Below are 18062 nucleotides of genomic sequence, written 5' to 3' on the forward strand. Positions count from 1 at the left end.
GTTAGCTTTTTATAGTACATATCTTAGGAAGCCTAACTCAAAAGTTTCACATTTTTAAAAATGAAAGGTTGATTTGTTTAGTAAGATTTAAAATGTTAGCTTTGCTTATAGTTATGATTTGATTATAGCTATTGAAAGGCAGATCTTGCCTTAGGAGTTATTAAGTACAGCTAATACAGATTACTTACTAGGGGAGATTTTGGTTGCTTTTAAGTTGCAGGCCTGCCTGAGAGTGTTAGCCCACATCTGAATGCCGAAAAGATTATCTTGAAGATTTCATAACTAAGTTTTTAAGATTCTCAATTCTGTGGTATTTTTTCTTTTGGATCAAGTGGGGCAGCATTCAATGGGTGAGTGCATTCTTTGTTTCTTACTCTGACTTAGTTTAGCCATCAAAGTCTATAAAGGAAGGACATGTCATATTGGTCTTTAGTCTACCCATCTTGTTTCTTTAAAAAATATTTAAAAAAAATATTTTTTGTACTTATCGATGGACCTTTATTTTGTTTGTATGCATTGCTGAGAATCGAACTCATTGCCTCACACATGCTAGGCAAGTACACCACTGAGCTACAACCCCAGCCCTGCTTTATTTTTTAGTAAAACTAAAATTTTTAGTAAAACTAAAATTGTAATTGAGACTTTCTTGAAAATTGCCCTTGTTAATAACAACTTCATCTCTTGTAGTTAGTTACATAACAGACTTGTTAACTCTGCAACCAGACTGATTTGGTCTGTTTATTTGGCTGTCGGCCTGAGCTCTGAGCACGGGAAGGAGGGCCAGCAGCGGCCCAGCATCATGACCAGCTCAGGAGCGGGCATGCGGTGGACTCTGCAGCTCTGCGCCGCGCCCCGCTCCACCCAGGAGCCCGGAGCTCATGCCCTGCACACTCCCCAGCCAGCTCGCGCCTGGCCCTCCTGCGCCCTCCCCTGGCCGGGGGCGGGGGCGGCGCTGGGCCGGCTTCCCGAGCTCCGCAGGCGCACCCGGGAGTGCCTGCACAGGGGTCTCGGCCCCCTCCTCTGCAGGCGGCTGGGGGCGGCGCGGTGGGGCCCGGGGCTTGGAGGGGCGGCGCCAGGCAGGCTGGACTTGGCACCAGGCTAGGGCCATCCCCACCCCCACAGCGGTGCCGGCAGGGCGGGGCCGCGGGCGCAGCTGCCAGGCAACGCGGAGTTGCCAGGCAACGCAGAGTTCCAGGCGCCTGCACGCTGTGACTTGTCTTGACTCCTGCCTCACTCTGTGTTTACCTGGAGACAAAGATGGCGGTGGCGACCGCTGTACTCCTGTGGACGAGGACGATTCGCCAGTGATTGCAGCGTCTGACTGGTTTTGTTTGGGTGGGGAGGCAGCTCCCGGCTGGGCCCTGCGGCCTAGGTCGCGGAGCTAGCCGTCCCACCATCTGAACCGATTTTTCCTTTCTACCCCCGACCCCCTCCGTGTTCTTTCCCTGCCTACCCCGCAGAAGCCATGGAGGACGAAGAAAGAAGGAGAAAGATAGAAGCTGGCAGAGCGAAGGTGGGAGAGCCGGGGACCCCTGGGCCAGAGGTGGGAGGCTGTGGCTGGGAAAGGGTGGGAGGAGGCCTGGGGAACGAGTTTGCTGCAGCCAGGTGCGCTGCCCTCAGAGGGAGGTACTGCAGGGTCTGGGTTTCCTTCCCTCCCTCCTGTCCCTTTTCCTAGGACATGTAAAGCCCGGTGCTGCTACCTAGCTGATGAGACTTCGATGGTGACTGAATGGTGTGGCTCTTTTCTCACGACTGCCCCAATAAAACACCTCTCTCTCTCTTTTCTTTAAACCGTATTGATAATTAGGTGGTAATTAATAGCCTTTAAACCTTCAGCCCTTCACTTTTAAAGGGAGTTTTATGGGTGGTGCAGGCATTGTGTTTTCCAGGGCCGGGATTTAGAGCTTTCCTTTTATTCAGTGGGGAATTTGTGCGCTGATCATCAGCTTGTCTTCTTTAGGTGGCACGCTGGCACTCGAGGACGTGTGTGAGATTGGCCTGTGACAGCTGCCTCAGCAGTGGCCTGAGTGTGCCACAAGTGCCAGCTGTGAACTTGGCTTTAGGGACGTTTTTAAAAGTGTGTCTTTGTACATTCCTGTTTGGAGGTCTTTGTCATGGCAGTTGGTTTTGTATCCTGTGGATTGGACATTTGAAGACGGAAAGATTCCACAGAACAAAGCTTTAGAATTCCTGCTTTAAATAATTTGTTTTACGTGTGTGTGTGTGTGTGTGTGTGTGTGTGTAGTGAAGTTCTGATTTTATGTGTGTGTGCGTGTGTATATGTATGGAAATTGTAACACAAACATTTGAAAATTGTATTATGCATAGAAATCCTTCTTGGGGCATCATGAAAAATTTATCGTAGACAAACTATAAATTGAATAGCATTTTTTTAAAAAATTACATATTTGAGCAGCTCTTTAGGCTTGCCTGAAAGGCCCCCTTCCTCCCTACAATGAGTTACTTTTTATAGATGATATTCTTTTTAGAGCTAATGGATAACAATCATACTTGAAACACAATTAACTATTTTTCCTCTCTTCCTTTCTTTCTTCATTCTTCCACATAAACAAAGGAAACCAGGTCAATAATTTCAGTAATCAATGAAAGAAAGGCCTTACTGCAGAGATGCAGTAGTAGATGTTCATTAGAAGTGTGTTAAAGGAATGTGTAGGTTACCCAGCTTTGCATTTCTAAAATATAATTGACTTTTTTATAATCTCCCCCTTTCAATGTTAAGACTTAAATGCTTGTATGTAAACAGGTAGATTTTTTTTTTTACTCCAGGATATATAAATGAAGGAACATTGGCATTTTCAGAAGCCCAAAATTGCTTACAGTTGTGCAACCCAAGGGACTAAGCAAGGGACTAAGCAAACACTCTGCATCTAAGGAATTGAAAGTAATTTTGTGTACCTTTTCAAAAGCATGGAAGTTCTGGTTAGATATCTTATTTGTTACCTAAGAATGTTTACTGCCTTCTGCCAAATGTATCTTTCTTAAATGTATGTAAAGCAGTTCTACTAAACATAGTTAATTTTGAACAGTCACATTTCATAATAATTAAATTTCTTGCTCTAAGTAGATTTGGCAAAGTAGAATTTTGATTTCTTTATGTATATATTTCTTTATCTTTCAAAAGTCTACCTATGGGGTAAAAATCTTTTTAAGTTAATTTTTATTGTAGTTTATTTTCCCCTAGAAATGAACCCAGTTTCCAGTAAGAGATCCTTGAGGCCTTTAAGGCAACATATGTTTGCTGTAACATTAGCTATCTGGTATAAAATACTTTACTGAGGTCATGATTCCTCAGCCATGTAAGTGCAATGGAATATTATACAATCATTAAAAGAATTAAGGCTGAGAGGGACATGGTAAATAGAGTGAAAACAAAATTATCAGAAATAGTTTAGATGTTGCTGTGGTATACACATGTAATCCCAGCTACTCTGGAGGCTGAGGCAAGATCCTGTCTGAGGGGAAAAAAAAGGGGGGAGCTTACATTATAGCTCAAAGGTAGAGCCCTACTGCCCTTTATCTCCACTACTGCAAGAACAAAACTAAACAAAGTATGTACATTATTTCATTTGTATAAATATGTGCTTTTAGAATGGGATTGAAAAACTATTATAAATATTTATATTTCTTGGGCTAGGATATAGCTCAATGGTAGAGCACAAGTTCCTAGGTTTAGTCCCCAACACCAAACAAAATTTATAAAGCAGTTCTACTAAACTTTGAACAGACACATAATCAGCAAACTTAGATCAACTTAGATCAAGAGGTGGAAATAGAGAAATGGCAACAGTCTCTGCTTTCCAAAGTAGGAGAGACAGATGCTCCTGGGTAATAAGTACAGTGAGAGGTTGGATTTTGGATCTTACCCCCCCCACAACATTTTGTTAAAATATTTAAAATGCTACTGACTCATTTTCTAGAATATTTTATAAGGAAAACTCTCAATATCAATTAAATGCAACCTAGCATAGTGCTTTTCAAATAGCAGGTATTCAATAAGTGTTTGCTTCTCTCCAGCTGTGCATGCTGGCAAGATGAGCTGGTCAAAAGAGCTGGCTGCAACCTTAAAGTAAGGAAACAGCTAAGAATCATGCAACCCATGGACACCAGTTTCTCAGGTGGAGGGTGGGCCTGCTCTGCCACCCCAAGGGTCCTCTTCCACGCTGGAAGGCAAGAGGGCAAGAGAGCGAGTGCACTTGGAACCCATCTGTTTATTAGGGAAAAGACATTTGATAGAATGTTCCACCCTAATAAGGCAGGGGATAGTGTTTCAGCAGGGGTTGCCCAATCCTGTTGGGTACTGTTCAAGCCCAGAGCTGAGGCTCTTCCTTGATGAGTGGGCGTAAAGGCCACTTTCTTGGTATAACACATGGTGTGGCGTATGTTGCCAGTCCAATATCCCCTTTACTCAAGGCTTTTGGAGGGGCTTAGCTCATGCACAGGGCAGTCCCTCACATTTGCTTCTTGAATGAATGAGCAGAATGACAGAATAAGTTCTTAATGAGTGTAATGTTACCAGCTAGGTTGGAATTTAATAAGAGTAATCCAAAATTTTCTTAATTAGAAGTCTCTTATTGCTGGTATCAGAAACCACCTAAAATGATCATTACCCAAAATTTATTCAGAGACTTGGTTCTCCAAGTATCTCATTTATTCATAAGACTTAAGTGTTAACATTTGATAATAGTTTTACAACATACAACTTTTTAATCTTTTTCTTGGTAATTGGTCTTCTGTTTCTTTCTCTCTAGATTTCTCTAAATTTCCTTTTTCAAGACCTTTTAATAAATGATCATTTTAAAATTCTCATGTATACAGTATAGTATAATTTAAAAAATTTTTTTAGTTGTAAATGGACACAGTACCTTTATTTTATTTATTTATTTTTATGTGGTGCTGAGGATTGAAACCAGAGCCGCACATGTTGCTAGACAAGTGCTCCACCATTGAGCCCCAACCCCAACCCCTACAGTATAGAAGTGTACTTTGTAAAGTAGTTTATATTAACCCAAATCTGCAGTAATAGGAGAATGAGTTATTTTATGTAGCCATTAAAATAATTCTACAAACACTTTTCAAGTTGGGAAAATGCCCACAGAAAATGTCAGGTTAAAAAAAAAAGGTACGTGTAAGTATTTATATATGAAGACATCTGAAAAAACATGCACCAAGATGTCAGTTGTGGTTATCTCTGGGTAGTGGGTTATAGGTATTTTAATTTTTTATACTTTATTTTACAAATTCTCTATAACATTATTCTTTTATGATCAGGCATACAATGTTCAGGTATCATTTTTTTTTCTTTTTTTATTTGGTGGGGTTCTTTTTTTTTTTTTTTTTTTTTTTGTCTTTTTTGGAACTGGGGGTCGAACCCAGGGCTTTGCAAATGCAAGGCAGACGCTTTGCCACTGAGCTACATCCCAGCCCCAGATATCATTTTTATGAAAAAGATATTACATGCAGTATGATAAACAGGTTAATGTTGTATGACTCTCATACAGAACAAGAATATGAAATGCAAAATAACTAGGTCTCCTACATTAGGAGGTCTTTGTCATGGCAGTTGGTTTTGTATCCTGTGGATTGGACGTTCTGAAGACGGAAAGATTCCACAGAACAAAGCTTTAGAATTTCTGCTTTAAATAATTTGTTTTACGTGTGTGTGTGTGTGTGTGTGTGTGTAGTGAAGTTCTGATTTTATGTGTGTGTGCGTGTGTATATGTATGGAAATTGTAACTGTAATTCTTACTCCAGTACCACTTGTATTATGTAGTCAGAATTCTATATTATTGGACATTTATGGATCGCCTTTTTTGTTTTTGTCATTCTTATCCATTTTCCTTGCTTCAGTTTTTTGGTTTTTCCTATGAACTTGCTTGTCCAGCTTTGTATTTTCTCATTTGCCTTTTTCCCTAACTTGCTGCTTTAGATTTGTTGTAACAAAAGAACCCAGAAACTGAGGTTAATGGAATGATTTGTAAGAATGAAGGGCTAATGGAACTTAGTAGAAAGGATTTCGCAGCAATTCAGTTTTTCTGATGCTAGGTAGTTCTTTGGTTTGCTGTTGGGTCCTCAACTATCTCCTCAGTATTGAAGTTGCAAGAAGCCCAATACTTGGAGATGTTAACTACATTATTAAATATTTTCAGAGCTGGGCTTGACCTCATTTACAAGTTCCTGACAGAGATGGTCCCACATAGGCTATCCTTATAGTGAATCAACCAAACTATTTCAACTCCATTTTAAATGACTTCATTTTTTCCAAGTAAAATTATTTATGATTATATAAATAAAGTACTTAATTATTAGTGAACAAAATTAAAGGACAGTTGTGTATTTAGAATGAAATTAGTCCTATAAATCACTTTTGCTATATTTTTAAAAAGTTCTTCAAATGTATTAGAATTCAGCAAAACCAAAGTATTATACTTCTATAGCATTTTATATAATTGTCATTATTTATTGAATAATTAAAATTTTTACTACATTCAGTAACTTGGAATTATATGAGTTTTGTTGTTGTTGTTGTTGTTTAACAAGCATTTTTAGTTTGTAGAGTAATGCCAGTGTTGTGTACAATGTTCTGTGTAAGCTCTCTTATTAGGTTATTGATAGGATTTTTCAATTACTGTGCTGCTCTGATAGGCAAGCTAGTTATGGTATAAAATTGTTCCTTGCATTTTCAGATATTCTGCTCCAGAATGACGAAAGCTATTCTCCCTCTCTGATTTCTTTTAAACTTTCTAGTTTTTTATACTTGTGACAGATCTTACTTAATTTTCAAAGTTACATTTGATAACAGTTTTACAACGTACAATTTTTTAAGCTTTTTCTGGATATAGCAATTTGATGCCTCCATCAGAGACTGATGCGTTCCTGTGATTTAAAACTAATTCATGACTTTTGGGCTTTGCTGAAATAAAAGAAATCATGGTGTTGAGAGGAAAGAATAGACATGACAGGCTTCTTGAAATGTATGTCAAAGAAATTTCTCTAAGGCAGGAAAACAGAGCATCAGTAAAATCCAATGAAGAGATAATTTTGTTTGAGAACAATTTTTATCCCACTCCTGTTCTCATCTAGTCCCTTGGATGTGTCTTTTATTTTACTTTCTCTTTTCACTTTTCAGTTTTATTGACAGAACACCACAGACATCCTTACTGAATGATAACCCACAGCAATGAGGAAACAAAAAAGATAGAATTCATCCAAAGGATTGGACTATGACAAGAGTGGGACAAAAATTTTTCAAACAAAAACATTTCTTATTTTTGTTAAATAAAAAGGTTTGTAGAAAGAGCTAAACTATGACTATTAAACATTTAATTTAGGCTGCTGATGATTGAAATGTGAATTAATTTCTTCTAATATGACAAATAGAAAAAAGTTCTGGTAAATTGTGAAACATTAGTGATAATGGATATTATTTTTATTTCTTAGTAAGATTTTTATAAAATTAAAATTAGGCATTCTATTTAATTGGTTAGCATCCGTGTAATTGGGAGCCAGGCATGATGATGCATGCCTGTAATCCAGTGATTCAGGAGACTGAGGAAGGAAGATCACAAGTTCTAGGCCAATCTCAGCAATTTAGTGAGACCCTAGGCCACATAGTGAGACCCTGTCTCAAAATAATAAATAAAAAGGGCCATGTGCAGTGGTGTTTACATGTTTGGCTGTTTTCACTTAGTGTAATGTTTTGAGGTTCAGCCATGGTGTAGCATGTGTCCATGCCTCATTCCCTTTTATGACTGAATAATATTCCAGTGTGTGTATGTACAGCAATGTGTTCACACTTTAATCCATTGATCGGCATTTAGATTGTTTCTATGTATTGTCTATTGTGAATAGTGCTGCTTTGAACATTTGTATACAAGCATTTGAATACATGTTTTCATTTCTCTTGGGCATATATTTAGGATTAAGAATTCTGGGTCTTATAGTAATTCCATTTAACATTTTGAAGAATCTCCAAATTGCTTACCATAGTGGCTCTCCCGTTTTACTGTACCATTTCATTTTACATACCCACTGATAATGCATGATAATTCTAGTTTCTCTGTATCTCAACAAATTTGTTTTCTTTTTTTAAAATCATAGCCATTCTAGTGGGCAAAAAGGGATTTCCCACTGTGGTTTTAATTCTTGTTTTCTTGATGACTAATGACACTGAGTGTCTTTTTTGTATGCTTTTTGGCCATTTGTAGATCTTCAGACTATTCAAGTCCTTTACCTATCTTGTAATTTGGTTGTTAGGAATTTGTTTTACATATTATTATTAATATATATATATATATGCATCAAGCAAGAGAGCATGTATGATCATGTACAAGAGAGGAGCAGACAGAAATACACATTTCCAGTGGGATATCTTCCATCTCTCTTTTTTTTTTTTTTTTAAAGCTTGTTTGGCTCACCAAAATTTAAACTGGAACTTCCTTTGAATAAGCTGTTGGTGAGTTGATTACAGCGTGATGGTGAAGTTTGAGTTTTTTTGTGGTGCAGTGAGTCATTCCATTCTTTGACCAGCTGGTCAAATGGGCACCTGTTGGCCTTTTGGCTTGATCATTACCAATACATATCAGTTTTTTGGGAAAAATGACTTAGTCTTCCATAACAAAAAGCCGTGTCATTTTTCTGTGTGAACACAATAGACATGTGTATGTATTCTACCTAGTAGAAAGGATTTTTATTGTCATATTGACTTCCCTTTTACTTTGTGGTAGTTTTCACCAAAATAGAACTTAGGATATTTAATGCCCATTTAGGTACACCTCCTAAAGCTTGGTTAATTTGTTCATGGGTTTTACACTGTTCAAAATTGCTAAACGTTAAGACTGTTCATAAATTTAGCATTGTTCCAGGAGTAGTTTTGCCTAGGTTATTTATTTAAATCTATATTCTTTTGTTCTATGTAAAATTCCTTTATCTTACACGAACAATGTAATGCTTGTTTGCAGTTGCTTTCCTCTTTCGGGTTACTGTTTGCTCTGATTTTTATGTAATCTAAATTTTTTTGTGTAATTATAAGATTTTTTTGTGTGTGTTGATGTGTTTCCCCTTTTAGAGATCATTTTTTAGAGCCTCAAGTTATTTTGATGATTTAGAACTACTCTATATATTATACAAAGTCCTATTTAAAAATTTGACTTTATAAATTGTATTGATTGATTAGAATTTCTGACTCACAGATTTCTGAAAAACTAACAAGATCTACAGTTTCTTTCTCTAGCCACTCCCTAGCCACTCCCTAGCCCCTCAGCAACCCTGGGATTGAGCCCAGAGGCTCATGCATGCTAGGTCTTCTATTTCCTGATATTGCATATACTATAAAATTCCTTGTTGTTTTCTAAGGATTGTTCATTGTGGGAGCTCAGTAATTAGGTTTTATTTATTCCTCAGAGGTCTCAGTTTTATTCAAGTCGGTCTTTCTTTACTAGTTGTTTTCCCCAGGGAAGATAGAAAAAGGAACCAATTATAAATAAAATACTAGTTCAAGAATCAAATTTAATGTGTGAAAAGTGTGTGAGGGAGATGTGGGGGTTGTTGCCATAGGTGTGGTCAATGATCTCAGTTAACTTCCCGCATCATTGATATTTTATTGAGTGCATGTGTATATGTTGATTCCTTGAAAGTTGAATAAATTAGTAGATGCTCTAAAGATCTAGGTATTAGAAAAGTTGTAAAAACTGCATTAACAAATGTGCACTAGGAGGACATTTTTTAAATGAAATAATGGGTTTTAGCTAAAAGTCACAGAAATTCTATTTTCTACTAATAGATAAATATTTTTGGTGTGAAATCTTTTATATTTTTCAAACTAATGTTTACTTTTGACTTGCATAAATTCCTTTTTAGTGAACTACATGTCTGAGTATTTCTAATGACTTTCATTTTTCTGCTTCAAACAACCAATACCAATTTTTAAAATAAAGTTTGACAGAAAAAGTTTAATTTGAGATTTATTTTTGTATATGATATTTGTTTTTTTGTAAATTAAAAGGATGAAATAATATTTTATATAGGCCTCAAGATTTTAATTTTATGAAAGAAGAGTCTATACTTATTTTTTTCCTACAATATGAACTTAAATTGTTTTAATGTTTTAGTTTTCTCTGTCTCACACACCATCATATTTTCTATGCACAGTAGTATCTATTTCGGGATGCATCTTGGTTGAAAAATCCTTTGAACATTATGGGATTATTTTTTTATACTCATAGCCAAATCCCAAGCCTAATTTTTTTTTAAATTCAAAATCTGCTTCATTCTATTCCTATCTCACACCCTAAAAAAATCAGGCCTAACTCTCCTTTAAAGCACTGAGGTGTGGAACATTTTGACTTCCTTGGGGGAAGTTGTACAAGAGCTTGGTATTATTGGAGTATAAAGGTATAAGCAAGATAGGGCAAGAGATGAAGCTAAAGAAGGTAGGTCTGGGCTCTATCCTGAGGGTCTTGAATTTCATGTTAAGGAGATTTTTATCCTGAAGGTTGTGGGATATGTTGATGGGTTTTAAGACAATGAGTAATATGGTTACATATACATTCATTCATTTAAATTTTTGCATTTAAAAAATTATTTTTAACTGATACTTAAAAAGATTGAGTTTCAGATTGATCCATTTTGCAGCTGTATCGAGGATAGACTTGACGGTAAAACTATTTAGAGGCTGTTGAACTACAATTGAGACAGTGAAATAGGAGTGAAAGTGTGGGGATAATCAAGAAATATAGAGAGGATAAAATCAGAATGTGATTGGTTGGTAAAAGAGAGAACATGGATAGAAGGTTGGTGTTATCACTAAGAGAAAAAGAAGAACAGTCTCAGTTGTTGACTTCAGGCAAGATTGGGAAATCAGTTTGGGATATTTTGTATTAGAAATTCCTTATGAGACATATGAGTGGAATTTTTCAAAAATTTTGTGGAGAAAAGTATAACCTATAGTGGCTAACCCAGATTGTTTGGGATCAAGTGTGACTTTGTCATTTAGTGGCTATATGTCTTTATAAAGTTATACTTAACCTCTCTGTAACTCAGTAACTCATCTGTAAATGTTGGTACTGGGGTTGATGTAAAGATTTAGCCTTTTAGTATAAAATACTTTAGAATTTTGTCAGGCTTTAAAAAGTCTTAAAGAATTATTAGCCATTCTTAAAATCATTGTCATGTTGGAATTTGGAAGATTAAAGCTATATAGCAGAAAACTAGAGTAGAGAAATATGATGGGATCAGATAATGAGGGGCTGTATGTATCACTTAAAAGTAGTATGAATTTTAACCTAAATATAGCAGAAAACTTTTTTTTTAAGTGTGATATATCTTAACCTCTGATAGGGTTCTTTCCAAATAATTTATTATTTTTAGGTAGGTATGCTGCCACCAGGTGGTAGGTATGTGTTACTGTTGTACAAATGAAGCAATAAAACTATCATTTCTTTTAAATGAAGTATTGATTTGATTAAGATTGCTGAATATAAACAGTCTAATTCTGGTAGGACTTCTTTGTTTCAAAACAAAAGCTAAGATTAGTTAAGATGAGGTAAGAGAGGGTTGTTGTAAAAATGCAGAGATTTCAGAGGAAGGACGGAGAAGTGTAGTAGGGCCTCAGAGAATCTGAAAAGCCATGGGAAATTGATGCCATTCTTGCCACCATTTCTTATCTTATTTCCATAGTTTTGTATATTAACTTCCTTTATTTACACATCAGTTTGTGTATGAACAAAAATTATAGGATGAATTTTCAAACCTATGCTATATAGTGGAATGGTTTCCCATTAAATACATTTTTTAAAATTTTTTTAAAAGGCAAAAAAAAAACCTAATATATAAACAGTGGAAGCAAATCTCATAAAATAAACCACTATCCGGTGGTTCCCAAATTTTGCTCTACACTTGAAGCTCCTGGTAAGCTTTTTAAAAGTTCTTTTTACTGTTTAGAACACACCCCATGCCAAAATCAGAAAGTCTCAGTATTTTAAAAAGATTTTCAAAGAGCAGAAAAGTTTAAAACCCATTGATAGAGCCACTTTGCATGATTTTGCAATACTTGAGTGATTATATATTATGATTTCTTATAAGCCAGGTACTTTACTTGGTGTGCTTCTATAAGGATTATTTAATGCCAGAAGGAAAACTGGCTGTATTGGTTATAGAGAAAAGTGTCTTGGGCTGCAATTTATCTTGTAGGATGATCATGTGTACTGTAATTTAGAGGTCATTTTAGTGGTGTGGCTGTAATTACATGAGGATCAAATTATGCACTAATTTTAGAATCCTTCATACAAGATATCTCTTCTCTATAACCTTTCTGGACAGCTCTGCTACTTCCTTGTTCCCTACTTTCAAGAGAAGAATCTAATTGATTCAATTCACTCCTCTTATCAAAAGAGGGTGAAAACAGATGTCATGGATGGTAGAAGTTGTAAGTACTGGCCAGTTCCCTCAGAAGGAGGTTCTACATACTTTAAAAGTACTTCAGTATTTCACCTACAGAAGAATGCATGGTAAATATATATATAATATTAAAACAAGTGAAAAAAATACCTCTACACCTATCACTTAGATTAAAAACATTCATGTACCAATGCATTAAAATCTTTATCTAATTCCACCCCTAGCACCTGAGCTAACTATACTTCTGAATTTATCATCACCTTGCTTTTTATACCACATATGTGTACATAAACTATACTTAGTTTTCTGTTTTTGAACTTAGTGGTGTCATTATGTGAAGTCTTCAGTGATTTTCCTTTTGTTCAATATCATTAGAGCATTTTCACTCCTGTGATAGTATTCCCTTATAGAAATTTATCTCAGTGTCCATTCTCATCAGTGAGCATTTAGGTCATTTCCAGTTTTGTTACTGTTACAAATACTTCTACTGTGTTAGGTTTTGTCTGCAAGTGCCAAGGGTTTGGAGTTGGATAGAAATCATGAATCCTGTGTTCCCTTAGTCCTTGAGTACTAGAGAGTGTCTTTGAAAATGAGGTAGAAAGAGGGAGTGAAATCAAAAGCAACCTGGTGAGGCTGGGGTTGTAGCTCATTAGTACAGCAATTGGCTAGCAGGTATGAGGCACTGGGTTTATAAAAATAACTTAATAAAATGGGAATTGTGTTTATCTACAACTAAAAAATAAAAAAAATGAAAAAAGCAAAACTTGTATTTGTTAATATTATCTACATGGTTTCATTATTTAAATCATCAAACAGACATCCCTGGGAACTATTGATGAAAACTGGATACCCATTGACCATTAACATGGATCACTGAACTGAACAGAGGTAGCAATTCCTTTATTTTTTTTCTATTTTTTTAGTTGTAGATGAACATAATATCTTTATTTCCTATGGTGCTGAGGATTAAACCCAGTGCCTCACAATGTGCAAGGCAAGTGCTCTACCACTGAGCCAACCCCAGCCCAGTTCTTGTATTTTTGAGTTGATATTTCCTGCCAAAACTATATGCTTACCAGAAGGAATCACTTATAACCTACACTTAAAAATTAATAAATAATAAAATAACCTGCATGACAGTGACAGTAGGTGGTATCTGATACCACCTACCTCTGCTTCATTTCACTGTCATGCAGGTTATTTTATTATTCTTTTGGATGTGATTTTTAGTAGGTATATAGTTTTATTATTCTTTTAGAAAATAGTTATTATTGGTGATGGAATGGCAGTGGCGGGAGAAGACAGCCTGAGACATAAGCATACAAAGACTGAGTACACTATCCCAAGCAGCAATTGTAAATGATATTCTTGCTAGACATTTTCTATCAAGCATCTGAAATGAAACTCTCACATTGATTTGGATTGCTCTAGAGCCAGGAGTACTGGATTCAGTTGACTTCAGGCTAAAAAGAAAACACTCTTGGTTTTCATCATAAACATAGAAACCAATGTGATAGTAAAATGAAATGAGACTCCAATATGAAACTGTAGCCACTGCTTTAGCACTTATCACTTTGTATTTGTGAGGACACTCTGTCTTGGTATTCTAGTGCTAATATCATTGTATTGATTCATGGAAGAAACTAAAAAGATTGTTTCATGACCTAAGTTTTCTGTTGTATATGTTTATATGTGCATATTAGATACAGAGATCTCTCTGTGTATGCACATATACTTACATGCATCTATATGTATAAAATAAGCAGATGTAAATGGAAAACATAGGCACCATAAAAAATAGTTATAGTAATACATGGAGCCATGATAATATTATCAGTGAATATTCCTTAAAGATGTGTAGGGGCAGAAGGCAGTAAAGATCTTTGTAAGAAGAAAAAAATTACCTGTAGTCTCATAATCTACAAGTAATTATTTTTAATAATTTGTTTTAATTTTTAATAGTTTCTTTATATGCACAAATATATTTAAAAACTCCACTTGATTCACTTTATGCAGTTTTGTGCTCTTATTTTACCCAGCTTTATACTGAGAACATTTTCCCACATTAGAATTTTTTGAAAATATTTTTTGACAGCTGCATAACATTACATTGCATTAAGTAATTATAGCCATGTGTAGCCATGGACCTGAATATATCATCTTAGGGTTTTTTTTGTTTGTTTGTTTGTTTGTTTTTGGTTAAAGAAACTATGTAGGAGTTCTGAAGTTCTGAGAAATAATGCCTATAATTAATGCCTAGAGGTGCCTCTTTCACAAAAAATCAGTTTTTAAAAATTTAGCAATTATTCAGAGCTTATATGCAGTCACTGTTCTAGACCTGGAGTGTATAATGATTGATTTTTATTAAAAATCCCCTCCTTTATGGAACTTTCTAGTAATTTGTTCTGAATGATACTTAATAACATGAGAATAAAATAATGTTTTGGTAATTTTATGTACTTAGATGTGATTCGTTCTGAACACTGAATCATTCCACTTTCTCTGTATCCTATACCATTTTTCAGTTGGGATTATTTAGTAATAGCTATATACTTTTTGTTGACTTGTATTTTCAAGCAACAGTTTACAAATTGTCATAGGTAAAATGCTGGTTTCCTTAGAATTGCAGGTAAAGAAAGGAGAAAGGAAAGGAAATAATTGAAAAATTTTCACAAAAAACCTCAAGACCTGGAGGAAATTTTAAATGATCCTTCTAATGCATCTCTTCATTATACAGTTGAAGAAACTGAATTCTCCTGATGTAAAGTGGCTTGTCCACTGTCACATAGCTAAAGAATCTGTTTTCTTTTTAAACATGAAGGTGATCGAATTGAATGAGATTATAGGCTATAAATAGGTTTGGTTGCTCAATGATTTAAAGTCTTATGGTCTTTTTTATTCTTGATTTCCTTAGTTTTATTTAGCACTATTTTTTTCTTACAGGTTTTTTTTTGTTTTTTTGAACGGGGGGTGTGTCTTGCTAATTCTGAGGCTGACCACAAACTCTTACATTCAAGAGGTCATTCTGCCTCATCCTCTCAAATAGCTGGGACTACAGGCATTCTCCTAGGCCTGGTTTGTACCTTTTTGTTATTTTGGAAAATATGATTCAGAGCATCCTAAAATGTTGCTTTTATCTTTGCTCTCATTTGCCCTTCTTCAGCTGGTTTTTAGGTTAGTCGTTATAATCTTTTTGTTTCCATGGTTAGGCCACCAAAGTTTTTCTGTGGTAGTTTATATAGCTTCTTGTTTATCATCCATAAAGAAATATAAAAAAGGCTTAATGACAGCCCTGCAAAGAACAAATAGTCGCCATAATTAGAATTATTTGGGATTTCTTCCATTTTCTACAGGAAAAACATAAAAATCACTTTTTATAGTTATTTTTAAATACTATAGAGATTACCAGATTACATATTTTTGTAACATTCTCTTTGAGGTATGTGCATTTTCACGTTTGTTTTTCCTCTCATCAAAAAACACTTGTCAGTTTGGCGATTTCATTTGTTCATGCTTTAAAATTAATGTTCTAGGATTGTGAAATACAATGAAAAAGGACCTAAAAATACATAGAAAGCAAATTAGTATAATGAAAGGTTGGATTTGGAGTCAGATACTCTAGTTCTGTTTTGTTTTGCCACTGATTATAATATTGATCAGGTAACATTGATTTTTTTAAAATATTTTTTTATTTCTACACAATACATTTATTTTGTTTATTTACTTTTATGGGTGCTGAGGGCCTCGCATGTGCTAGGTGAGCACTCTACCACTGAACCACAACCCCAGCCCCTAACAAATTGATTTTTATATATCAGCTTCTACATTTTTGTCTCAGTAAGATATTTTCTGACCTCTCCCCACAGTCCCACAAATTGAATTTCCATTGTATGCTGTCTTTAATGCATATACTTTCTCTTCAAAGCACTTTTTATAACTTGAATGTACATATTTCTTTTTTGTTTAATATTATCTTTCTTACTGGATTGCAATTCATGAGAGTTCATATGTGTTATTTATCACTACATCCCTGTCATAGCTCATGATAGGCAGTCAATAATTATTTGTTAAATAACTGAACTATATACTTACAACCAGACATAAATCCAATTTTTATGCTTTCCAGGCATAAAACTACAACACATCTCTTTCGGAAGTCCTTTTTAAAGAAAATCAGGACAATACAGTTTCCTATAACACAATACACCTCTTCTCTCTCTTCTTGCTGTCCATATATGTATATATGAACGATTGCCAGGCTTAAGAAATTGCTGTAACCCTTATTTCTCACTCCATTTAATAATAGAGTTTGGCATTATACTGTGAAGTTCTACTTTTGGGGCCATGTGTTTCACTGATGTCTAGCACAGTGCCTGGCATGTAGTAAATAGTCAATGTACACACAAAACCTAAACAGACTTCAATTAATCATTTATTTTTGAAGGAACATTATAAAAACTTGGCATGTTTTTATATGTAACATTTTGAAAATGTATTGTTTTATTGAGAATGATCATTTATAAAATTATAAATATTGAATTTAAGGAACTCAATATATTTATACTCAGTTGTTTATTCATGTTCTTTTCAAGATAAGACATTTACTTGTGATCTGGTCTACTTTTGAAAGATAAATATGTGAACATAATATCTTTCCAGTACATCTTGCAACTATTTCTGTGACTACATATGTTAACACTTTTATAATTGGCTTCCAAATGACAAACACAGATGGCTGTAGTCTGAATTTTCAGCATGTTTTAGAATAAATGTTTTCTCAGTGCATCATTTCAGTATCAGATGGTTATCTAATTGATTCAGATTTTTTTGCTTATCTGCTAGCTTGCCATTTTTCAAATTTAAAATAAAACTAAATAGCTATGAATAATTGAATACATGATACAATCTTATCTCTTTCACATTTTTATATAACAGTAGTCTTACCAGAAAGCTATTATGGATATTATTTTTTATGAGAAACTTTTTGTTCTGTTTTGGTTTTCTTGGTGGAGGGGGGAGGTTATAGTGAGAAGGATTGTTTTTATGTTCTTATTCATTTATTAGCCATTTTTGTAGTTGGTCTATTTAATAGTTACAGTAATTCAAATCATATATTTCCTTTTTTTAAGGAACAAAGAAATTCACTTAGTCTCATTCTTTTATCTTTCACTTCTTAAGAGTGATTCAAGTAATTTGAAAATTGTTCATTTTAATTTTGAAACCATGGAACATTTTAATAAAGTAGAATTAGGTATGCCTTTTATATGATCTTGCTTAGTGTGGTGACTTTTCAATAAAAGATAAATTATCCTTTTAAAAAATTCAACATAGGGACTGGGGATGTGGCTCAAGTGGTAGCACACTCGCCTGGCATGCACGTGGCCCGGGTTCAATCCTCAACACCACATACAAACAAAGATGTTGTGTCTGCTGATAACTAAAAATAAATATTAAAATTCTCTCTCTCTCTCTCTTTCTCTCTCTCTCTTTCTCTCTCTCTCTCTCTTTCTTTTTGCCGCAGTCCGGCTACAGCAAACTAGCTGGGGATGACGAACAACTTGTTGATACAGCAGGAATGGGAGTCATTTATTGTAGGACAGGAGCGGTATTTATACATTCCACACAGCTTATCTAATTAACATAAACTA

At 35.1% G+C, this 18062-nt stretch overlaps 1 protein-coding gene across 1 annotated transcript in view; it reads left to right on the forward strand.

Moving 5' to 3' along the window:
- The first annotated feature begins 1436 nt into the window (after nucleotides 1–1436).
- Nucleotides 1437–18062, forward strand: part of LOC143410588 (A-kinase anchor protein 9-like) — a 78556-nt gene continuing 61930 nt past the window's right edge. The window contains 1 exon segment of the mRNA XM_076871435.1: nucleotides 1437–1513. Within this exon segment, the coding sequence (XP_076727550.1) occupies nucleotides 1466–1513 (48 nt within the window). The 5' untranslated portion in view covers nucleotides 1437–1465.

The sequence above is a fragment of the Callospermophilus lateralis genome, chromosome 11 (assembly GCF_048772815.1).
Source record: "Callospermophilus lateralis isolate mCalLat2 chromosome 11, mCalLat2.hap1, whole genome shotgun sequence".
NCBI lineage: Eukaryota > Metazoa > Chordata > Mammalia > Rodentia > Sciuridae > Callospermophilus > Callospermophilus lateralis.